The sequence below is a fragment of the Lutra lutra genome, chromosome 1 (assembly GCF_902655055.1).
Source record: "Lutra lutra chromosome 1, mLutLut1.2, whole genome shotgun sequence".
NCBI lineage: Eukaryota > Metazoa > Chordata > Mammalia > Carnivora > Mustelidae > Lutra > Lutra lutra.
In genome coordinates this window covers 123,932,585-123,958,311 of record NC_062278.1, presented here as the reverse complement: position 1 = coordinate 123,958,311, position 25,727 = coordinate 123,932,585, and the positions used below count along the sequence as shown (strand labels likewise).

The 25,727-nt window shown below is 44.7% G+C and overlaps 1 protein-coding gene across 1 annotated transcript in view; it reads right to left on the bottom strand.

Annotated features, from left to right (window-relative positions):
- Positions 1 to 23,344, bottom strand: part of ILDR1 (immunoglobulin like domain containing receptor 1) — a 32,550-nt gene extending 9,206 nt beyond the window's left edge. Inside the window, 5 exon segments of the mRNA XM_047735408.1 lie at positions 5,365 to 5,511; positions 5,788 to 5,907; positions 9,309 to 9,458; positions 10,800 to 10,970; positions 23,083 to 23,344. Of these exon segments, the coding sequence (XP_047591364.1) occupies positions 5,365 to 5,511; positions 5,788 to 5,907; positions 9,309 to 9,458; positions 10,800 to 10,970; positions 23,083 to 23,137 (643 nt within the window). The 5' untranslated portion in view covers positions 23,138 to 23,344.
- Positions 23,345 to 25,727: the final 2,383 nt, after the last annotated feature.

Here is a 25,727-nt window from a genome sequence, read left to right as displayed (position 1 = left end):
AAGAACTAGTGGGAGGGAGGCAAGAGATGCAAAAAGCTGAAGTATATTCCAATGGATCCTTTCTACTCTTCTTATCTCAGCAAGTGTTGGGTTGTCCCTAAGTGGGAGGAATCTCTAAGGGATGCAGTGAAGGTAAAGAAGGGAGCATGTCAGGGCAAAAAAATCATATAAAAAAGCAGCACAAGGAACCCATAGACATGTCACTCCAGTACCCCAGGTGCAGCTAATGTGAAGCACACAGTCCCCTCCCCTCCACCCCGTGAGTGCAAATTAAAAACAAAAGCATTTAGTTGGTTTTGTTCATGAATTTCTGTTCTGAGGTAACTGTCTCCCAAGGTCTCTGTCTATCCATGCATGCAGGAAATGTACTTGTGTGTTTCAGGGCAGGAAGTGCCTGCCTCGGGCCCCTGGCTTGACACTTTCACCTCTTCTTGCGTTCCTCAAGCCTCTCGGCCACCTCTAAAGCAGCAGGGCTCTGCCTGGGGCTTCCTCTTGGCACGGTAAGAGAGGCAGAAGACAGGCATTCTGGCCCCTGCTGCACAGGGTCAGGGATTTGCTGAGGCCAACAGCTGAGTGGCCATCTGGACCCGGTGGCTCCAGTGTGAAACACACTTCCAGCACAAGACATGGTTGCTGATGAGCCCTCAAAAATGTCCAGAGCTGCAGCTGGGACAGTGCAGCACGGCCTTGGCTGGAGAAAAGCAGATACAGACTTGGAGCAGCTCCCCCAGCGGCCACACCTTCAGGTGGCAGCACTCCAGACCTTCCACGTGCACAGCACTTTCCTCTCCCTCTTGCTAACCAGTGCCTCCCCCATCTCCCTTCATGGGCCACCCTCTGCACACATAATGCCTGGCTTACTAAACATGTGCCAGTCATTTTACATAAGCTAACTAATCCTCAGAACAATGTCTTATGTGGGGATTAGATGAAGAAGCTGGGTGCACAGAGGTTGACTTTCCAGTTCAAGGTCCCATAGCTGGTGATGACAGAGGTGCCTCTGCGATGCCCAAGCCTGTCCTCTTTCTGCCAAATCACTGAGTCCCCAGACTCTCCTTTATTTCTGTGATGAAACAAAACACACTTTCCACAGCGGTACCTCCTTGCTTTATTTCTCTCCGAATCAGCTGCACACTTCAAAACCCACTCCAGACTAGTTTCTGCCTCTAAGGCCTGGGGCATCTGACTCTGTTAGGAACAACCCTACCCACTCTCTACCCCTCTAACTGAATCCTGGCCACTTCCTTCTCCTACTCCCCCAATTCCACAGTTCACAAAGAGAAAGTTGGGCTTACACGTTGTTCCTTGAATGACGCTTTTTAACTAACAGGATCCTCTGCACAGACAGACAACTCCATAAAGACCCTTACAGATCCTCCATAAGCTTTCCTGTAAAATTTTCCATACTCCAGAGATTAACCCACCTGCTCTCTTCTTAGCTGCCACACCCTTTTCCCCAGGGCCCCACCTTTCCCTGTTGTAATAGAACTTTTGAGTGGAAAACAGCCTCTGAGCTTCTCCCTGGCCCTCTTGTCCCATGGGGATGTCAGGATTTTCTGCTGTTCATCTAATGGGGAATCAGGCAATAAAAGAAGAGACATGGAGAAAGTAGCTAAGCCTCAAAAGACTCCAAATTAGTTATCTATGAACCTCAGTGGAATAAAGTCTGCCTTGATCATGCTAAGGCACTAGTTAAAAATATAGATTCCTAGAGCCCACTCCCAGATACTCTCCTTCAGTCTAGTGCAAAGCAAGTGCAAGTTGTTAAAAAGCTCCTTAATGCTACTGCAGAAAGCCCAACTGGAGTTGACCATTGAGAGTTCTTAACATCCTTTTGAGAACTGTGGTCCTCAGGGTTAAGTTTCCTTAAATATAAGCTTTGAGGGTCAGATGGACTTTAGCATGAATCCCAGCATGTACCAGCTGTGTGGTTTTGAGTAAATTTCCAGAGTCTCTGGTCCCAGGCTCCTCCTCTGTGAGCTAAGGACAGAAATACCTATTTCATAAAGTTGCAGATGTTAAATGAAGCAAAACACGTGATGTGCCTAATAGATGACCAAGAGACAGTGGCTCTCGCTGACATAATAAATTGTTATAACAGGTCCCTTCTTTTGCCTTAGACCCCACAGGAAATAAAAGTACACATTTGGAGACCAGACCACCAAAGGCCTATTTATCTTCATTTCTGAGGAAAACCCAGGGCATATTCTTTAAGACATCTCTTTTGTGAGAGAAATGGCACAGCACATCCCCCTCCTCCAGCGACCAGCACCTCTCCTTCCCTGCAGCCAGCATCACCCATGGTGTCTGAAGCTTTCCATCTGGACTTCCTAGCCCTTCCCAGCCCCTCTTCACTCTTACAGAACTCACTCTTTACCCTCTTTAAACCCATGATCACACAGTCCTTTCACTTTTTCCCATACTACTAGCCCCCTCTAACTTGACTGGCTAGTCATTTCAGCGACACCATTAGGAGCTTCCTAGAATCCCATGAGCTTGAACTCTTACCATTTCAGCTTTCACTTCCGGCCCCGTGCTGCCAGTGCTGACAGCACAGCCAGGCAACTGACCTCACTCAAACAGCACTCCCCAACATGGCTTCCTTTGACTGATTTATCAAGTCCACTTCCCTCTGTGAGAGCAGTTTAAACATTCCCCCTCTTCTCATGTCTTCCCCTCCCCATGAACTCTCAGTTGATGACATCATCTTGTTTGAGAAAGAGGAACCAGCCCTGGGCATGGAATCGAGAGACCTACGTCCAGTCCAGGATCTGCCACCAACAAGCTGTGTGTGATTGTGCTGAAGTCTCTCTAGGCCTTACTTCCCTCAGTTGTGAGGGGGATGGGGAGGTGGGTGGCACAGATCAGAGATTCCCAGAGTGCCCTGTGGCCTACCACAGGGTATGTCTAGAGGTTCTGTGGGAAGGATGGCCAGCAACTGATCTAGGATTCAGTTTCAATAACTTTCATCTTTAAGTTCTACTGTGGGTCATTTACCAGCACTATGTGAATTACCAAGGGTTACTAAAATTTGTTGTCATTCTCATTTTTCTCTTCGCTGGTCCTCTATTAACTCATTGGAAAGTGGGACCAAGTTAGGGAGGTGAGTTGTGGTCAGAGAAGGTTAAGAAGCACCAGGGTCATTCTCAAGCTCCCTTCTGCCTCTAGAATTATGATTTGCTGAAATAGAGACAGGCTGGTATGAGATCCCTCAGCTTCCCTTATACTTGGACCATCCTCACATTTAATGACTCTCTCTCTCTCTCTCTCTCTCTCTCTCTCTCTCTCTCCCCTCCCCCCAGAGGTCAGACTGCCCTACCTTTCCTTTCTAAATGTAGTCCTTTCTCCATATGCCTGATGTCACTCCCACCTGTTCCACCTGCTCAGTGATTGTCTCACTTCATAAAGCTTCAGTTTAGTCATTTCCTACTGGCCTTGGTTCTTTGCCTACAAATATGCTTGGGGTTATTTTATTCCAACCAACAATCATACACACCTCTTCCCTCATCCAAGACCTCTCCTTAACAACTTCTGCCCTCTCCATGTACTCTCCTCTTGTCATCAAAATTCTCAGGACAGTCTGCTGTAGTGACTCACTCTGAAAGTGACCTCATTTGCTCAAGTCCAGGGATCTTTACTTGTGGCCTGCATTTCTTTGTTATCAGTTCTTCTAAATGAACCGAACTCTAACTGCTTAGAAGAAACCACTCTCCCCCCAGAACCTGTTTATCAGCTTACTGAAACAGTGGATACATTTATCATTTGTGTTGGCCTTGTCCCCAGTCCTGCCTGTTTTAGTGCCCCACGGACCTAGGGATTCTAAGAAGGCATCTTGGGAGTGATTTTCTCATCTCTTTTTGTGTATTACTACTCCAGTGACAGTGACTTCTCCATGGCATCTCTCCCACAGGCTCCTGAAAGGTAAGGAGTTCCACAGCCCAATATGGAGTTCTCTGCTATTTTTCCTCTCTTTAAAGAAGCCATTGGTATCACTGCCAAGCCAATTGTGGTCTCCATGTAGAGGCTGTGGCAGCCTCTACTGTGTGAGATTCAGGCACTCATAAGTCAGGTGAACCCGGATTCAACACCATACTGCCACTGCTACCGACTAGCTGTGACCACTCTGACCTTCAGTCCCCTCATCTGTTCAGTAGAGATGATACAGCCTTCTAGAGTTGTGAGGATTCATCTAGGGAAATATATGTGAAGGGCCGATACATGGCAGACATCCAATAAGTTAGTTCTTTTCCCGTAAGACAGCCTGGAACACGGGCCTAAAACCAGATGCAGGCCACTGACCTTCTTGACATCGTAGATTAAGTTTGTTTCTATCTTAAGAAGTAATTCCTTATCTTTTCTTTTAAAAAATTCCTGTTCAAATGAACCAGACTGATAAGAGAGATAAAAGTGATTATCTCTGAGTGCTCAGATTAGTCTTTACATTTTCCTGAAATTCTCAAGTTTTCTACAATGTACTACTTTGCTTATATTAGGGAAAAATGTTGTTTTAAGGACACAAAACTCCCTCCATTTAAAGCAGTTGATCCCATGCCATCTATTTACTAAGAAAAGAATTTTATAGAATAATTTTCTACAAAAAAGATTGGCATTCCACAGCCAAATTTTTTAGGACATGACATAATTCTGTTCTAAAATGTCAAATTTCAGCCAACCAAAAGAAAGATCACATTAAAAGCAAGATCTTCTGCTCTGTCTCTCCTTCCTCTAAACCTCCTTCCTTCATCTAAAAACAGGTTCTCAAAGTGTGGCCCACAGATCAGCAGCATCACATCACTTGAGAACTTTTTGAGAATACAAATTCTCAGGCCTATCCAAAACCAGTTAAATGAGAAACTCTGGAGGTAGAGCCAGGAACAAAGTCTTACCAAGCCCTAGGTGATTCTTAAGTTTAAGAACCACTGCTTTAGTACTTCTCTCCTCTATCTGTTGTCTTCAAGCCATCTCTAAGGGGTGGCCTCCTCTCTCCCTACTACATTCAAACTACATTCAAACCACCCACTCCTGCCACTCCCTATCAAAGCAAGGTGAGTACTAGGAGCAAATACTGAAGCACAGGTTTATCAGGGCCACTGAGGAAATACCAACAGTAGGCAGAACAACAACTGGAAGGAGACCTTAGACAGGCTAGGATGTAGACAGGCAGAAGTCTTCCCCCTTGGGTCTACAACTTCCTGGAGCATCATTTTCTGGGCTGAGGTCAAAGACCTCTGCACCTGTGATGGGAGAAGGGCATGGAGGAGAACCTGGAAGGACCCAAGGTGTTGGCCTGGTGTGTGAGGCTGATGTATTTGAGATAGCAGTCTGCAGCATCACCCCTCCCATGGCTCGTCCATCCCCTCTCACCTTCCTCGGGGCAGCAGCAGCGGGCAGGACAGCAGGGGCAGCGGATGTAGCAGCAGCAATACTGAGGACAGCACTGGCACCAGCACACGCTGACCAGCAGGAGCAGAAGGAGGGCTCCCAGAATGATGAAGATCACTGTCAGCCAGTCTGCAGGGGAGACACCAACAGCAAGCTAAGTAAACATGCCGGTGAGAGCTTCCAGGTCTAATGTTCTGGAGGTCTAATAAATACAGCTCTTGACCTACAGATTACATTCAATCAAAATACTGGCAAAAAAAAAAAAAAAAGGTTTAGCTGCAGTAAGGGAACTTTGGAGGCTGGCAATCCAACAATAACCTGGGCTTGCTTGCTTCTATTCTTTTTTCTGCATGTGAAAGTATCACAGTGATGGGGTGGCTAAGATAAAGCTCCAGCAGCACTTACGCAGGACAATGAGCTTCACCTCCTTATCTGGGTCTCCTGACGTGTCCCCGGGAGCCTCAATGGCGCAATAATACACTCCATGGTCCCACCACATCACTTCATTAATCACCAGATCTGCTCCTGCAGGAAGGGAGGGAGAAAGTGCCAGGGGTTAAAGGAGAGGGCCCAGGTTTCTGAACTATAGCTTTTAAAGACCCAGCACCATCCTTCCACACTCTAAGAGGGCCCCTCATAGTGCAGAGGTAGGCCTCAAGTCCTTTTATTGAGACCCTCCTCTTTCTCCACACAGTACAATGATGGTACAACTGACGATTCAGTGAGCCCTACCAGGTACATGAATGGATTTTGGACATCACCTCATTTCATTTCCACCACAGCTCTCTGAGTGGGTGAGGTATACATTACATTGCCTCCAGGGATATAACTTTCTCTCACAGTCATGTAACTTTGGTCATGGATGTGGCCATCCAGGATAAATTTACTATTTTCTATCTTCTCTTAAAGGTGGACATGGATACGCAACTCCATTGTGGTGGACAGAATGCAAGCAGAAGTGTCACATGATGGCTTCCAGGAACTCTCCTAAAACAGTTTGGGAACATTTTTTTCCTTCTCTTCTTTCCTTTAACCTGTTATCTGGAAAGCAAATGTGATGGCTGCAATTTTGGACCATAAGGAAGAAAAAGACTTTCTTGGGGAGCTGGAGCTTGGGCCTATCCCTGAGGTCTTAATGGAACAGAGCCACCACACTAATTTTGGACTATCTACCTCCAAATTTATACATGAGAAGAAATAAACTTCTCTACTGTTTAAGTCACTAGTACTTTGGGCTTTTGCTTACTCACAATCAAACTTGATACCATCCTGATACAGTAAGTATGCTTATTAGCTTCATTTCAGGTGAGGAAACCAAGACTTCAGGAGGCTAAGAAACTGGCCTAAGAACAGAGAATTAACGAGTAGCAGAGGTAGGTTCCAATCCATGTCTCTGCTGCAATCCTGGTGCTCTTAACTACGAAGTTCTAATGTCCTTTCCAAAGTGTGTGGAGAACTCCACAGCCTGGGTCCCTCACAGGCTGTGAACAGATCCCTCTGGATCTTGGAGGGACAGATTATGAGATGAAGTTGAATAAGGAAGGATAAAATGCCAATATTTTAAGGGTATGTGACTCAGTGTTCAACAAAGGAATTTCAGTTTTCATGAGCACCACGCGTTGGGCTACCTCATTAAGATAGATGAATGGTATGTTCAAGTTTAGTAAATGCTACAAATCGTCACTGAAGACCTTGTGTGGGTCCAGCTCTATGACAGATCTTCAGAGGACCAAATCTCATTTCCATCCTAAAAGGGCTTAAAGTCCAGTCATGCATCAGGGCAGCCTCCACAGTACAGTGCCAGGGGACATCTTCGAATTCCTTTTTAAAAATCCTTAGCATTATAGACTTGCTCCTGCTTACTTGGCAGTCCCATCTGTAATTCTTCATTATCTGTTCGTCAAAAAATATTGATTGAGGAAATGAAACAAAAATGCAAGGTCATGCACCACTGGAGCTAACTTCAACTTCTGTTTCCTCCTCTTTCTACGTCAATCTCTACGATTTTATTTTTCCTACCCATGATTTTCCAAACAAACTGCCTTTCCCAGAAATAAGCTTACCCCAGACTTGGAAGAATGGTAAAAATGCTTCAGAGGAAATTCTCTCTCAATGTTACTGTGCATTAAAAATCTGCTCCAATTTTTATTAGAGACATAAAGATTTTTCTAGGGATGTCACAATAATGGAGACATTCAGATATGTTAATATTTTAAATAATCCAAGAACTGACTTGACATGGTCATCTCAAATGATGCACACACAGGCATAAAGTGTCAGAAAACAAGGGCTCCAGGAAATCATGACAACTAGGGAGGCAGAAATAAAAACCAAGGGGAAATACTGCTTTCCCACTGGTATAAGGGAAGCAGAGTTTGATCCAAAGGTGACTGGGATTAGAGATAGTGGATAGTATTACTCAAAATTAGAAAAAAAAATTAGTGGGGACTTTCATCCTTCAAAAACTATAAAGGAGACTTGCCAACTAAAGAAGCTTTAAATTTTGGGGTCAGATGAGGGCTAATTCTGCAGGCTCTGGGAAAAAGAGAACCATCCCGAATCTTTAAGAAAGCACCTAGAGACCAGAAAAGGACAGATGTACCTAAGGCCAAGAGTTTAAGGGCTGGCTTGGGGAAATCAGGGATTGCATGTAAAAGAATCAGACTTAAATATTACAGCCAAAGTATTATATATAATTTTGGAAGAAAATGTTAAATTGGCTCCTTTTAAATGATCTTCATTTAAATGGTCATAGAGCATTCACTGATTTCTTCACATTGTTGTTACAGGTACCCTGAGTGGTCTGCTTCATGTATTCTCCCTTCTTTTTTCCCTTTTAACCAGCAAATATTTATTTTACACTGCATGTGAAGCTCATTGAAACAGGCTCTGAATTCTGCCAATAACCCAACTTGGCAATCCTAGATTTCAAGACAGGAATGTGGGGCACTAGCCCATCCATCCAAAAGTATGCTCAGTGATTATAACTAAAGTTCACTGCACACTTAATATTTGCTAAGTGTTTTGCATATCATCTCACTTAATCCTGACAACTCTCCAGGAGATGGATAGTACTACAGCATGTCCCATTTTGTAGAAGCTGAGGTTAAAAAAAATTGAAGCGACTTGCCCAAGTTCACATACCCTGTTAGTGCAGAATGGGGACCCACACCCAGTCTGACTACAGACTGAGGGCTCTAACTACCAGTCCCTGTACTAGGCACTAAGAATAAATATGCTTTACACATAGCTCTTAGATATCACATTTGATATTTACTTCAGTGTACAGAGACAGAGACCAGTATGTCCATCTTTCAGTTGAGGTAACAGGGGCCAGAGAAAATGTCTGTTACAGGTCCATGAACTTAGCAGGTGGAAGCAACCAGAGACCCCGCCAGGTCTTCGGATTCCAAGGCTAATGCTCTTTCCTCTACCAATGGTCCATGATGGTTTCCAGGCGGCTATCTGCTTGGAAGCCCCTTAGACATGTACAAGAGGAGTGGCCAGAGGGAAACTTAGGGGGCCCGGCGTTCATGCAGGCCCTGAGAGCAATTTATGGGAGGGAGCAACCAAGCCTGAGCCACACCTCAGCCATGAAAAAGCAAAAGAAACCACCCACTCCCAGACTCTTAGCCAAAGCTGTAGGACATCTCATCCAGAGACCAATTTCCAGGGGAGTGACTTCAGATGGTGGTAACAGCCTTCTATATATCTGGCACTTTCCTCAAACAAACAAACAAACAAAGAAACAAACCAAACAAACAAAAAGAAAAGGAAGAAAGAAAGAAAAAAAAAGAAAAAGAAAGAAAGAAAAGAGGGAAATCCCCAAAATGAGTCAGCCGGCCAGGCCCAGTATCTGCACCTCTGGCCAGCCCTAGATGCTGCCGCCTCCCCTGCACTCACGGTTCTGCCTCCCCTGAACTCACGGTTCTGAATGGTGATCTTGCGCTGCCGGTAATCCACCCCCAGCACGGGCTCATTCTGCCCCCGGCGCTGAGCCACGATGCGCACCTCCCGCTGGCTGTCGTTGCAGTCATTGGATGGGTCCTGGCCCAGGGATAAAGCTGCCTGGTATGCTGAGGAAAGAGGACAGTCAAGTCACACAGTAATGGGGAATTCCCAGGAGGAAAGGAGCCCTTACTGTTCCCTGGAGCAGCGAAGCTTCTCATTTTTATCCTGAGCTCATTTGTCTACTCCTGCTAAACATGAAGATTCTGATATTGAGTGTCCGGAGTGGAGATCTGAGAGTCTGCATTTCTTATGAACTCTCAGGTGATAAAATGAACTTTTGAGAAGCAAGATCCAGACCCTCTAAAAGGCCATCATTTCCAAATCCTGGCTCCATGCCCCTGTCTCCTATTCTATCTACCTTTGCTTCGTTTTTGGTCACCCCAGATTCTGTTTGTATGGGGTTCATCTACCTGCCCTTTTAATACATTTTCTGGTGGCAAATGCCTGCTTGTCCTGGTCTCTCCTCCCTTTTGACTTTATTTGAAGAGTAACCCCCTAGAAATTACACCTTGATTCAGAGATGTATCTTTTGGCGACAACTGCCAGATTCTGTGGGTGACTCGTGGGTGACTCGCAGAACATTCAGGTATCAAGATTAATACTTTAAGACATTAGTCAGGGCTAAAAGAGGAAAAGCTGATGGCTCTCCCCTTTTTTCTCACTTCAGGAAGCTCATTTCCTTCCTACAAAGACAGTGTCTACTTGTACTCTCAAAATTTCTACAAGATTAATTGTCCAGGGCTGATGGTAATGATCTGGGTTCCTTTGTTCCTTGAGAGAGGCAGAGGTAGACAGCTAGAAAGAGCTCTGGTTCCAGGGAGGAGAGCTGACATGAGTGGGGTGGCTACTACTGAGAGGTAGGATTGGCTAAGTGTGGTGGGAGGGAGGAGGGGTAGTGCTGAGAATGTGTTCCCTAGAGGCAGTATGCTCTCACTCACTAGGGGAGTTTCCTCGGCCACTAGGAAGGCTGGCCACAAAAGTGAGTGCGGCAGTGGGAGGGAGGTTCACAAAGGGCCATTCCTCAGGATCCCAGGGGATGTAGGAGGTTTCTTGTCCACATTCTCAGGTGGTAAGGGGAATGGAGGCAGACTGTGTACTCATCTCAGTGTGCTGGCAAGCAACCAGGAACAGAACAAGACGTAGGACTAGTACTGCCTTTTAAAAACTTAATGTCTGAGCTGCCCATATCTTTTTAGAACAAGGTAGGACATAAATCTTAAAATAAAATAGTATGTGACCTCAAATAAGTTACTTCACCTGTCTGGGCTGTTTATCTATAAAAGGAGGGGACTGCATTAAGTGGCCTTTGTGGCTCCCTCTCACAAGGATTTGCGATCCTAAATAATTCCTATGCCCTAATGGCCATGCTTCACAGAGGCACATGGGTAGAAGGGTGAGGGACTCACATGCAGAGTAGTAGTCAAAGATGGGGTCCTTGCAGAAGGACTTGAAGCGCCACGTGACCACGACATCCTGGAGCTGGGCAGAGGTAGTGTAGTCACACTTGAGGACGATGGAGGCAAACAGGGTGACAAAGCGCTCTGTGTGCTGGACCGTCACCAGCAAGGACTGGCACCCTGCAGCCAAGAGCAGGAGACAATGCTGAAGGCACTCTACGTCTTTTGGAGGTGACCTACTTCTGTTCATGGGGTAATAAAAGCAATGCAAATAAGCAAACACACTGGCTGCCTAGCTGGGAGATGGCAGACAGAGTGGGAGGCGGAGACCACGCAGACACCTGGGGTAGATGGGGAAGATGGAGAGCGGGCCTGAATGACAACGGATCTCTGATCGGTTGATAGTGTCAACACATCCAACAAGAAAGAAACTACATTAAAAGAAGGTCACATAGTACTAGGGTGAGCTCACCAGTACATGTACTTATTTGTTCATGTTACTTTCTTTTAAAATGTTTCCCCACTTCCCCAGGGAAGTTCAACAATACTCCAAAGCCTGTCAGGTACCTGCCTTCAGCGTTTCCTGCTGCCTCATCTCCCTTCCAAGCCCACTTTACATTCACAGTGTCAGCCACACTGAACTGGCTTCATTCCTTGCCATGCCAGAATCATAGTCTTCCCCAAGTCTTCCCACATGTGGACCTCTTGGCTGGAGCACATCCCCAGAGCACCAGCCACCGCTCCCTTCCCTTCACGAGGCTAATTCCTACGTATTCCTTAGGTCTTCAGCAGCACCCTCACCTCCCCCAGAAGCCTTCCCTGACTGCAAATCTGGGAGAAGGGTCTCCTGTGTTTTCCCAAGGTGCCTCCTTCCCTCCAGGCAGCACATTTCACATGCCTTTGTGATGGCCAGTTAACTGCAGGCTCTGAGAAGGCCGGCTGGTTCTGCCTCTGACTTGCTGTTACAGCACAACTTCACACTGTACCTGTCACCTCCGTGGCACCCAACAAGCATTTGTTGAATAAATAACGGAACGAATGACCAAGAAGACATTAACGGTAGACACTGGCAGTACAGGTGGTCAACATGAGCATAAAATAAATACAAATGATCAGAGTGGGACAAATTTTACTAAGAAAGACTTGAAGTAACTAAGATTTTTTCTTTTCTCTTTTCTCTTTAAAGACTCCCTCTCCCCAGCCTCCAAGGCTACAAACACACAGCTCCAGGTCTGCCTTGATGAGGAACATGGAGGCACAGAAAGTCTGGTGGGACTTTGGCATGGTCAGAGGGTCCACACATAACACCTTAGAATGTTCCTATGTCAAGATGGTCTCTAGGCCAAGTTAGAGGGGATCTCCTTGTGGGAGGCTTAGTGCAGAATAACAGTACTCAAACTTGAGCATGTGCCACCAAGAGGACTTGTAATGGCCCAGATCACTTTCAGGAGGAGTTTCTGATTCAGGAGCACTTGGGTAGGGCCCCAGAACTTATAATTCTAACAAGTTTCCAGGAGATGCTGATATTAACTGCTCTGGGTACCAAGCTTTGGGAACCACTAGTGTGGACTAAATTAAAAACAAACAGGATTTGGACTCTGATACAATTGGATTCAAATAAAACTTCACTATTTATTTGGACATGGTATAAGCTATTTACTCTGAGTTTGTTTTCTCCCGCCAGCTATGACTGCAGATTGTAATAGTACTAACCTCATCAGGTCTATGAAAGAATGTGATGAGATAATTCACTTCTGGCAGTTGGCATGGTGCCTGGCCCATACACTGCTGTATTAGTGTTAGTGTCTGAGTCTGAGTCTCTTTCCCTCCTTTCTCTTATTATGAAGGCCAAACAGAAAAGGGTTCAAGTGGGGGTTCTCTCCAAGGGAGCCCTCAGGTGGAAAAGCCTCATGTTGACTGAGCTATTCTGACAAACACAAAAATTGATTCCCCATCTTCACCCCTTAAAAAGCAGCTGGGTGGGCCTGGCTCGAAGGCCAGAGCCACACGGCTCTGGTCCTGCCTCACCTTTGGGACACAGCCCTCGTAAGATAGTAAGCTGTGGCTTAGGATGGGCATGTGCACCCACTTTTCTCACATCCACAGAGAAAGAACAGGACAGGTCCTCACCCCCAGGAATGACCTAAACTGTCTCCGGGGCTGGGCTGAAATGAGGAAGTCCTGTAACAGGCATGCTGGAGAGAAGGTCTGCAGAAATACGGGGGAGACCTGTGGCTAGGGAAGATTTCACAGAAGAAAGAAATATAAGCTGGGCCCTGCCATTCAGGTAGGATTAAGATTACACATGAAAAATAGGAAGAAGGCAGAGAAACTTATGGTTTCAAGACAGAAGAAAAGAGAGAACAGAAGCCCTTATCAGGAAGGAGCAGTAATTTGGGGAGCCTGGAGGGAACTAATAACCCCTGGCTTTATGGGAAACAGAGGGATAAATAAGTCAGGGCTGGTGGTAGTGGCTGGTGGTGGGGAGTCTAAATCTCACTGAAGCATCTATTAGTTATTGGGTAATCACTGAAGACTTCTCTGTAGAGTAATAGGGCAAAGGTGGTTTTTTAGGAACACTGTTGACTTCCTCATCCAGTTATAAAGATCATCATTTTGAAAATGAGCCTTCAGTAGTTTGGGGGGAAAATAGCTGCTGTCTCTACCAGCTGTAAGATTCCTGGAAATTAGTCCAATCAGAATGGAAGAGCCAGTGACTAGCATCTCAAGCCTAACGTGGGCTGTTTTGTAATCTGCCTTATTATTTTTGCTTCTCCACTCTCACCATCCACCTTGGTTTTTTTCCAGAACTGGCCTGAAATAGACCTTGGAGTTCTCACCCAACACAGCTTTAACCAACGAGAAGTCACTATAGGTAAGCTTTTGAAAATGACGAAGATGGCATTGCTGACACTAGTTTATTTCGCTCGGTAAATAAAAAGATTAGAATAGAGATAAAAACACTAAACAAAATCCTATGTTCACACCGTACTTTCAAATACTGTCTTTTACACACTAAATCTGACCCCCGGGAGGAGACAATCAGAGCCATTTCGCACATCGCAAATCTGAGACTGGAAAAGATGAGTGGCTTGTCTGTGGTCATTCATTTTCTAAGGAGGTCAGAGTCAAGATTCCACCCCTGGAATGGGTGGTCTCTCCACTCAGCCTGGTTATTCTCTAAATAAAGGAAAATGTTTGGTACTCATCAGCCTGCAAATAACTGGAATGGAGAGCCAGGTGACAACTGGCAGCGGTCACTCTGATACTGCGACTAACAACTGACATGTTCTTTATCTTGCTGAATGGTAATTCGACATAAATAGCAATGTATTCAAAGGGCGCTTGTGAACAGTATGTGTGTAGAGGTGGAACATGTGGAGGGAGAGCAAGTTTGCGGGGAGTCAGAGAAAGGAGTTGCTCTGGGGCAGCTTTGAAGATCGCTGAATCTGACACTCTGAGGGAGGAGAATGGGGACAAGGGTGATCACCTTCATCACTAAGCCCTCCCCCAGTTCCCCTTCCATGAATGCCTTTATTATGGCCAGCACACACCTGCGGGGACACCCTCACCTTTCCCAACGTCAGCACAGGCTTTGCCACCTCTGTTTTTTCATCCTCTCTTTGATTTCATCCCTATGTGAATTTCAAGCCTTGATATACATCAGGTTCCCATGATTTGGGCCATACTGAGCTTATTCACATGTTCTCCTGGGGTCTGCCAGCCCCACAGCAACCAGTTCAGCTCTCAGACCTTTGCCCCTGGCCTTGCACAAGAAGAGTGGGGAAGAGTCCCAGGACAAAGGTACCGAGCAACCAGCAACCCTCTCTCCCTTTGTCTCAGCTGTTGCTCTGGATCTCAGCACCTACTGTGTGCCCAGTGACATACGCACATAGTTCCTAATTCTCACAAGCCCCCAAGGGGTGGGAACAGACCTGCTGATACACATGGGCAAAGGTTCAGACACTATAATAAGCCAAGCCCTCTCAGCTTCAGGATCTGGTTTTGGTGGAGTTTTGGTTTTGCAGGTTTGGGTAAACCTACTCTCTCCCACGCAGGCAAGCTTGACTTTCAAAGTGGAAGTTTGGTGCTAGACTCAGAAAGCAGGAGGATTTTCCAGATTGGGAGGAGGACAGTCCATCTCAAAGGCAAAAAATCTCTATCCTCCTTGTCCTTTAGCCTTGGACTTCTCGGTAAAACTAACCACATTGGGCATGCACACTACTAGGCAGGTAACATTTTCAAGAAGAGACTAAGGACAGCAGAATCTGAGCTGAAAAGAGGAACAGATTCAGAAAGGTAGATGTCTTTTTTGGATCTCTGCTCTTTAAACTGTTTTCAAATTCTTATATTTTCTTTCTGTTCTTTCTTGAGGTGGGGGGAAGAGCAGAGGGAAAAAGAAAGAGAGAATCATAAGCTCGGGGCTCGATCTCACAACTGTGATATCATGACCTGAACTGAAATCAAGAGTCGGATGAGTGACTGAGCCAACCAGGTGCCCTCTTTCTATTCTTAAATTTCCTTCATATTGTGGCATCTCCTTCCCCTCAGCTAACTGCCATCTGATTTCCTAAATAGCTCTATCATTTTCTTTTCAAAACTTTAATTCTAGAGACTGACTTCCTAAGTTCACATTCTGCCTCCACTCCCCCACCAGCTAAAAGACCTGACAAGTTATTTCCAAACTGTAGTTGCCTCTTTACATGCAAAATATTTCCCTGATAGGGGTGTCTGGGTGGCTCAGTCAGTTAAGCATCTAACTCTTGATTTTGGCTCAGGTCATGATCTCAGGGTCCTGGGATCCAGCCCTGCATTGGGCTCCCCACTCAGCAGGGAGTCTACTTGTCTCACTCTGCCCCTTCTCCCACTCACATACACAAGTGCATGTGCTCTTTCTTTCTCTCTCTCTAAAATAAACAAATAAATCTTTCAATGTTTATAGCAGCAATGTCCACAATACCCAAAATGTGGAAAGAGTCCAGATGTCGATTGACAGATGAATGGATAAAGAAGATGTGGTATATATACACCATATATATATAGACCTATACATAGTGGAATATTACTCAACCATCAAAAAGATGGAAATCTTCCATTTGAAATGACGTGGATGGAACTAGAGGATATTGCGCTAAATGAAATGAGTCAATCAGAGAACAACAAATACCATATGATTTCACTCACGTGTGGAATTTAAGAAACAAAAGAGATGAACATAGGGGAAGGGAAGGAAAAATAAAATAAGATGAAAACAGAAAGGGAGGCAAACCATAAGAGACTCTTAAATATAAGTAACAAACTGAGGGTTGCTGGAGGGGAGGGTGGTGAGGGGATGGGGTAACTGGGTGATGGGCATCAAGGAGGGCACTTGATGTAATGAGACCTGGGTGTTACATGCAACTGATGAAACACTAAATTCAGCCCTTGAAACTAGTAATACAGTATATGTTAATTATATTGATTTAAACAAAGCATTTATAAATAAATAAATAGGAAGGAGATAAAAGAAAAATAAATAAATCTGAAAAAAAAAAAAAAAACCCACAAAACTCCCCTGACAGCATTGTAGAAAGGATTAAATGAGGTAATACATGTCCAGCATTTAGCCAAGAGCCTGGGACATAATAGCCGCTGAACAAACCTTAGCTATTATTTGTATCATTAGTACTTATCTTGCCCACCTTAGAGACTGACATCAATTGAGAACAGCATGTAAAAGGATTTTGGAAAAAAAAAAAAAGGATTTTGAAAGAATTAAAATGATACAAATGCAAACTTGCATTAAAAGCTTTTAAAGCTGTGTCACTTTGTCCCCTGGCAAACCCATTCAGTTTGTCTGCTCTGAAAGAGAGAGGGAAACCTGTCGTTTAAGGATGGGAAAATAACTTGTCAAAGGAGAACACACGAACAACAGAGTTAAATGCTTTACAATGAAATGCTATGTGTTCCAAACACATACATATCTTTGTATATTTCTTGATTCAGTCTGTCTTCCCTGTGTCATATCAGATTGGGCAGGATGTTTTACAGTTTCTCGTATATTTTGTCCATACAACAGAGGGATGTAGGTACACGCTTTTTTTTTTTTTTAAACTAAGAACTGTTTTCAGGGGACTGAATGGCAGTTCCCCTCCTTTACACATGAAGGGTCCTGCCTGGAGAGGGGTGGCAGGCAGGAGGGGAGCTCGGTCTTCCCGGGCAAGGGGAAGTGGCCTTGTGCGAACTCCTAAGAGAAGGTCTCGATTCTTGAGTGTTTTTCACAGATGCAGGCTTCTATGCTCCACTAAGCAGGTTAACAAAAAGTACACAGGTTTAATCCTATCAGAGTTTATGTCTGAGCAAGCTATCTCCCCAAGTATATTTGCCATCTGTACTTGTTACATTTCCTTAGATAACAGTGCAAATATGAAAGGAATCAAGCGGAGGAGGGAGTGGCTGTGAGAGTGAACCAGAAGGAAGGGATCCAGAGAATCAGGAGAGGAGGAAAGGGAAAAAGAGAAGTGGCCTGGGGCAGGGGAGGAATTATGTCTATGTATTCCATGTTGAACAAAGGTCTTCTGTGTGCTACTCAATAGTGTGAGGCTCAGGGTGGTGCTAAGCATGTGAGGTGCTACCCTGGGGAGGAAACAGACAGACTGAGCACTTGCTATGTTTTTAGCCAGGGTATCCGGTGCTTTCTTACATAGCATCTCATTTAACCCTTATAAAACACCCATGAGATAGCCTTTTTTTATTACCATCTCATAGATGAGAAAAATCCTCAAGGAGGTTAAGTAACCGGTCTTAGGCCACACAGCTAGTGTTGGCCAGCATGCCTTGTACGTGGTATGCATTAAACATTTGCTGACCGGAAAAACAAACAAATTCATACAAAACAGGCTAAACTGCCTGGAACAAATTTTAAGTGCCCTAAAAGTACAGAAAATAATAGAGTTAGCCATTGGTAGCATGGCCAGACAAAAAAAACAAACCAAGTGTGTTGTAGGGGAGAGGGAGTACCAGAGCGAGCCCACATCACTGGGGAGAAGCCTGCCCTTTGGCCAGAATGAGTGAACCTTAAAATCTAAACAAAGAGGTTTAACCCACTCTTATAAGCTATGGAGATCAGTACAGGTGCTTGGAGGATTAGAGTGAAGGTGGGAAAGGGGAACCCAGGTAGGTAACCTATCATCTGGGGCGGGGCTGGGTGGAATGAGACAGAGACAGTAGCAGGCCTCAAGGCAAGGAGATGCTTAAGATCCTTAAAATAAGCTAGTTTGAGGTTTATCACCTGGAATAGAAAAGAGGCGGCAGATCCTGGGATTAAGAAACAGCACATGGGGGGCACCTGGGTGGCTCAGTGGTTTAAGCCTCTACCTTGAGCTCAGGTCATGGTCTCAGGGTCCTGGGATCGAGCCCCACATCAGGCTCTCCACTTGGCGGGGAGCCTGCTTGCCCCTCTCTCTCTGCCTGCCTCTCTGCCTACTTGTGACCTCTCTCTCTCTGTCAAATAAATAAATAATCTTTAAAAAAAAAAAAAGAAAAAGAAACAGCACATGGTGATTAACAGGGTTTGGGAAATGAGGAAAGTGTCAAAACTGCTTTCCTCTGACCCCACCTTACCCTAAGATTTAAAGATTGAAAACTATAGAAATAAAGATGAGGGGCACCTGGGTGGCTTAGTCGGTTGAGCTTCTGCCTTCCGTTCATGTCATGATCCCATGGTCCTGGGATCGAGCCTCACATCAGGGTCCTTGCTCAACAGGGAGCCTGCTTCTCCCTCTCCTCCCTGTTATTGCTCTCTCTTGCTATCCCTGTAGTTATCTCTGTCTCTCAAATAAATAAAAAAATCTTAGTACAAAAAAAAATAGATGAGAGAAAGATGACACACTATCTAAGTCTTCCTAATTCTTAAAACACACCATTTTATTTCTCCCCCAGGGACACAATGTAATACAGCACAGGGCTGAAAGAAACCCAGGCAGACAGTACATTAATTACCCAGCATCTCATTTCCATAGCATCTTTGTTGGGGCAAGATGTTTAATAAATACCATTTAGTTAGACATCCAGGAGGCAATCTATTTCTATTTCTGCATACCAGGATGCAATTAGACAAAACAAACCTGCTTCATGGTATGAAACAGAGGAAAGAGCCATGGACTACAAACAAGGATGCCAGGGTTCTGGTCTCAGTTCTCAAAGTAATTGCACTGTGTCAACCTAAGGCTTATGACCTTCCTGGACACAGATTTCCTTATCTGCCAAACTGGCCCAGAGAGGAAGACAGACAGGGACTGGGCATGATTTGTACTTGAGTTCAGTAGAGCCCAGGACTCTGGGAAGGTCCATCAGGGGCCCCATTGAGGTAAGGAAGGAGCCACGTGCGCAGCTCCCAACCACCACCCACACCCCCCTCAGCCTGAGAAGCTCCACTTTCTTACCCACTATACTGCGGACCGAGATGTCATTCAGTCCTCAGTGTGATCCCACATTTTACCCCCACCACCGAGGGAAAATTACTAGCCAAGATGCTTTCTAAGAATGTGTCCCTTAGGAGTCAGTGGGCTGATTTCTTGAAGAATGATAACATAAGTTGAGAGCTGCGTGAATCTGTAAGTTAACACCTCTCTGTAATCCTAAAAAAAAAGAAATTCACAGAAGTCCCAATGAGACACACCCTTTTAGAATTTGGGCAGAAAAGTAAATTTTTATTCCAGGAATAAACTTTGAGGCTGGATGGAGGTAACCAGAACCATTGGCCAATAGTACAAAACACTGCAGGTACTTACTTTGAATTATCTTAATGTTTTGTTTTAAGGAGCAAGTATCACTTGTGGGCTAGAAGTTTCTTTTTAAAGAAAAAAATTTTGAAGAAGTACAAAAACAAACAAACTATCTGACAAGTGATCACTCCACAGCTCAGAGCACAGGGACTGTGGTAACTTCCCAGGACTACCTGACCTAAGAAGCTTCGTCAGGGCCTCTGGCCACACTGACCGGGCAGCCAGTACCCAAATCTGACATAATTTCTCTAATGGCCCATACTTTACAACTGCAGAAACTTGGACTCCAACCAGAAGCTTGGGTTCAATCTTCTTTAGAAACAGGAGAGAACAGGGCAATGGACCAAAATGAACATACTCTCGGGTTTTCCAAAGTTCATAATGCAATTTGCAGCAGATCTTGGGAAAATCAACCTACTGGACTTTTCTATTGAATGTTAATTTGGGGACTATTTTCTACTAATTTAAATGTTATTAAAATAACATTTTATTTTGTCAGTTTGTTATTCTTTCATCCAGCATAGTAATGGGTTTGTGTGTGCATGTAGTTTTGTTTCTGTTTTATAAATCTTATATATGTGCACATGTCACAACATAAACTGTCTTTCTTGGTAAGAACTATAAAAAAAAAAAAGTTTGAGAAGCATTGCTTTGGCAGATACTGGAAGTGAGAGAAGAAACTTGATTTTCAGTTTGATCTTAGAGAATTTTAGGAAGTTTGGTTTAAAAATAGAGGTGGGGGAGGTGGGACCCAGTATTTCCTGAGTGATGACCATCTTGTAGACACTGTGCTTGATCTTAACCCACCCAACATAAGTTGGCCTTATGGAGGTGAGAGGGGGGAGGTGTGAGGGGCTCATCAGGAATTCTACCTGTTTTCTAGGTGAAGGGAACTGAAGTAATTTCTCCAGAGTCACAGCTAGTAAGAGGCAGAATCTGAATTCCAACCTGACAGTCCATCTGACTTGACTATTAACTGCAGTTTCTTAGCTGTAGGGGAAGGAGGAGGAGGGGGCACTTCAATTGTTTCTTTAAAGTTAGCTCTAAAAAAATCCTCCTTGAGTCTACATCGTGAGTATTATTATCACCATGACTAACATTCATTAAGCCCTCACTTTGTTTCAGTCACTATCTTAAATGCCTTAAAATCTTCATTTCACTTAACCCTCACAAAAACTTTGAGATAGGTACTATAATCATCCCTGTTTACTGCAGACTTTCAGCAGTTCAGTAACTTGACCAGAGTCACACAAATATTCTGGATGTAAAATCCAAATGCACATTAAATAGCTGAATGCAGGTTTTTGTTTTTTTTTTTTTTTTTTCTTTTAAGCGTGTCCTACACATATTTGGGGAAAATATCTGCTAAAATAGTTATTTCCTCTCAAAGTGCGGGAGTCTGTCAATTTTGCACCCATGATATAAAGGTAAGATTAAATGTTTACTTAGGACTTTTTTTGACTTTGGCATTCTCTGGTTCTAAAGTGGGTCATGCAGGTAGGTTTCCAGTTAAAGAATGGCAGGAAACAGGGCAGTCTGTATAGTTTTACCACTTTAGTATCCTGGTATTAACACTGCATGGCTGGTTCCTGAACAGTTGGAACTCCACTTTCTGAAGTCCCTGTCCAGGGATGTCTGGTGGCTTAGTCGGTTAAGTGTCTGCCTTCTGCTCAGGTCATGACCCCAGGATCCTTAGATGGAGTCCCACATCTGCCTCCTTGCTCAGCAAGGAGCCTGCTTCTCCCTCTGCACACTGCTGCCCCTGTTTGTGCTCTCTCTCTGACAAATAAATAAATAAAATCTTCTTCTAAAAAAAAAAAAAAGTCCCTGTCCATTTAGCAATCTGCTTACTATAAGAATATACCCTTTGGTCATAATCACTGTATTTGAAAAATGTTCAGTGTTCAATATTCTTCATAAAAATCAAAAGCTTTTAAAACATTATGCTGATGATTTAAGGATTGGGGTTTATATCCTAATAAAATTTTTGTAAGGCTTCTTTTCTTATTCTTTTGACCTTGATGACTGCTGGCTACAAAGTCCTAATCTGGGGATGGGGTGCTAAGGGATAGAGGTGGGAGTAGACCTCAATTTTCTTGAAAAGGCAGCTCAAGCAACTTCAGGAATCCCTAGCTGCTGTGGAATTTGAGCTAAACACATAAGGCAAAGGAGAAAGGACTAAGAAGCTGGGATGTTTAGGATTTTGCTGTCACAGTCTAAGCGGGTAACTGCTCTGGTAGAATTTCGGCACTCCAGTTTAGGTGAGGTTTAGTCCATTTCCTTGTGTATCATGCGTCCAGCATCTATCCTTGTCAGCTTCAGACAACTGATAGGACACATATCCTGCAGAAACTGGTGTGAGCCAGAAGATCTTAGGAATATTGATTTTCCGATTTTCTCACCCTTTTGCAATTCTCCATCCTTTTTATTCTCAGCATTAAGTTTAAGCTATTGTAGAATCTTGTCTTAATGAGATTTAGTTACATCCGAGTGGTTTTCATGTCCTATAAGCTAAGTACACCTAAGCTGGTAAAAATGAAATTCTGCCCATACCTTCATATCACATCTTTTCCCTCAGAAAAATACAAGACTTACCTTAGTCTGTGAGCAAACTGAGCAGACTTCCCACTGATGACTTAGAGGTAAGAGGGCAGTTAGTCCTAAAGAGGGGGTGGGGAATGGTAAAATGAAATACAGCAGGGCAGAATTTCCAAGGGAACTCCCACCAGTCTGTTTGTAAGGTCACACCTACATCCTAATTGAAAAAGGCTGGAAGTCCTGCACATGCAATCACTCAGCTGTCCTTTCCTACCTGATTTTACTCCTGCAGATACACACTCCTGTCACATTTCCAAGAGATATACTGAGACACAAAACCATGCTTTCCAAAGCAGACAGGGTGGGAAGGTTAAGAGAAGGGAGGAGAGGGTGGATGGTTGGGCACCTGATGGGGAGAGAACTGAGCAAGGGATAAAGTTAGGAAAGTGGGTGGATACAAAGAAAGTAGGAAGATGACACTGAACATAATGAGCAAAGAGACATATGGTTCAGTCCTGTAAAATAGGTTCTGAATCATCTCGAACATCCCATGATTCTGAGGACACATTATAACCCCCCAGGAGCGACATCAATGCACTTTTGTCACCATATTGAAATCCTAAAAGCAAGCATCAGATGAAAGGGCAAAGTAATGAGGGATCAAAAGAGTGGTGCTTCCAAGTTTATCAACTCAGCTTTCAAGACCAAGAAGTGCCTAAAGACCGTGGCAGGGAAGCCCAGAGGCTCTGGGTTTCTTCCTTAGTTGCACCTGTCTCGGAAGGGCTGGGCTAATAAAAGAGGAAAACAACAGGTTCTCACAGGCAGAAACTGGAGCCAGTCCCCGCTCCTCCTGGAGCCTGTGCCAAGAGCTACCAGAGCGCGGCCCAGGCCTCCACGGGCCTGCCTGTGACCAGTTCTGCAAGGCCTGGCAACAATGGCTTCCAGTCTCCCCGGACCCAGGGTGAGACCCACTTTTTCCCAAGGCTCACCTGCTGGGAGCCAGGTGAAGAGCAGCAGCCAAGGCGCAGGCAGCTCGGGGCCCATGCCGGCCGCTCTCTGGCCCCTGCCAGCTCAGGAGCTCCGTGGGGGACACCGCGTCTCTCTGCAACAGCGGCCGCCCCAGGACTGACCACTTCTCCAAGAAATCCCTCCGCTTTCCCCTCTCTCGGCGCGGGGCGGTGGGAGGGCCGGCTGCAGTCCTGGAGCAGGTACGGCCCCGGCTCATCCCCACCTGGGCGCGCCGACGGCTCCGCCTCCCGACCCGTGCACCGCCCTTTCCTGCTCCGCCCCACCCTCCCCCTCCTTCCCGGACCGTGGCCACCTTTCCTACCTGCCACGTCCGGCTCCCCCGGCTGCCTTGTAATTCGTCCCTCTGGAACCCCGTCTTCGCCACACCCCTCCCACCTATAGACAAGGACAGCGTTACCATTTTTCCCCAGAGGTTTTTGGGAAATCTTATCCCTAGCAAACTTCTTCCCCTCTTTGTAGAATTATGTGGATATAACTTTCTGGGGTGTGTTTCCTACGTTATATTTCCATACTCTCATACATGTTTGGACCACTTTTTTCCCCACTAAAAACACTCCAATATGAAGTTTGCCCATAATGTCTGCTCGAGTTTTCTAGAAACTAAAGATGTGCATATAAACTAGAGAAGTAGATTTAATTTTCCACAAATATAAAAGTCATAGGTGCTTATTATAGAAAAGTCAGAAAAATATGAACTATTGGAGATAAGAAAAAAGTCCTGCTTTCACCTCTCGTAGTTAGGCATTGCTAGTGTTGATGTATTCCTTGTTCTTAATTTCCATCCTGCATGAAGACCGCTCATCAGTCCCTCCCTGAGTCAGCCCTCCCAAGTCAGAGATTCTAGGTCTCCTTGCAACAGGCCAACTAGGATATAATCCAGTGTCTCTTTTCTTGGTAGCAACCCATGGGAAGGGGCAAAATACACCTACCTTCAGAAACCAGCCAAGAACATTTACTTGGAAAGTCATCTAAACACTGGTCAATGTAAATTGCAAGCTATTTTATCTAACTCTCTCTTATTAGGGATTATTCATTGTGCTCTCCCTTCTAGCCACCATCTTTTTCCTCAAGAAAAGAATTATAAAGATGAATTAAACAGGGTTTCTGCCCCTCAGGAAGCTCCCATTCTCATCACTGCCCTTGGAAGGCAATATTATTTCTCTTAAGTATTATCTCCTAACCTGCTCTGCTGTGAAGGGTTCTCTTTGTTAGAGCTACTGGTGTCCCCCATCTCACTTCCTCCCAGAGGAACATCCTTGTCCAGAAACTAACTGGAGGTCAACCCAGTCCCTTCTCCCAATTTCCCCTCTTCCCCCTGAGTCTCGCCTCTAGTTCCCCAATCGGGCCTCTCCACTTTAAATGTTTTTCTTGTAGCCTCTTTTCTTCAAAAAAATAGGAAGTGAATTCAGACAGTACATGGCCAAAGGCAGGTGGTACAGTATGTTCAGGGGCCTTTAGACCTTCCACAGTGGGATCTCAGCAAAGTGGCTGAAGCAGGTTATAATGTGAGGGGTGTTCACCCAATGCCTTCCAGGGCCTGTGCCCATTGTTCCCAGGAGCACTGTATGTATCTGAGTGTTTGTGACCCTGAGGGAATTGTATAGCCCCTGGATTTGTAAATTGCTCTAGATAGATTTTCTATCCCAGCCTTAAAAAGTATGAGTCCTCTCTTTCCCAAACTTACCTCCCATGCCCCTCAGCCCTTGTTTTGATGTAAAGGTCATTTTTAATACTCATCGGAAGCCAGCATTTCTCCATTTTTATTCCATGGCATGTTAATAAATACCATATAGAGAAAAAGCTCTGTGATCAAATTCAAAAAATGCTTGATTAAACTCAATGAAACATTTTTGCAGCATTTCTCAACCCCTTAGAGTGCTACTATACATTTGAAGTTTCTTTTTTTTAAGATGTTATGTATTTATTTGACAGAGAGCACAAGCAGGCAGAGGGAGCACAAGCAGGGGAGAAGGGCAGAGGGAGAAGCAGGCTCCCCGCTGAGCAAGGAGCCCAGTGCAGGACGTGATCCCAGAACCCAGAGAACATGACTGAGCCAAAGTTAGACGCTTAACCAACAGAGCTACCCAGGCGCCCCTACATTTGAAATTTCTAAGGAAATCAGTCATATAGCATTTTTCAGCATTATTCAACCCCAAAGCCTTTTTCTTACACATATCTTTGGGCAGATGCTTCATGGAACATATTTTGGGAAGTTCTGGAGGTCTAAACCCAACATAACTGGAGACATATTGAAGGCTTCTATAGAAACAAAATATAACATTTACAAAAGTTATCCCAAGTGCAGTAGAATTAAATGTCCTTATTTTTTTCTTAGGACCACTCATTCCATTGCTCATCTACCTCTCTTGCTTTTCTTGGAGTGAACACACATATTATATATTTCTCTGCCTACCGCATGCATCTTTTTTTCTTCACCACTTTTATTCTGTACCAAGCAATGTTCTAAGCGCCTTATATGCATTCTCTCATTACACTTCTAGAATAACTACATTTAATAGGGACTGTTTTTCTGCTATTATCAATTCCATTAATAATAATGTGGCAGCTGAGGTACAAAGAAGTGACTTGCCCAAAGGAACAAAGC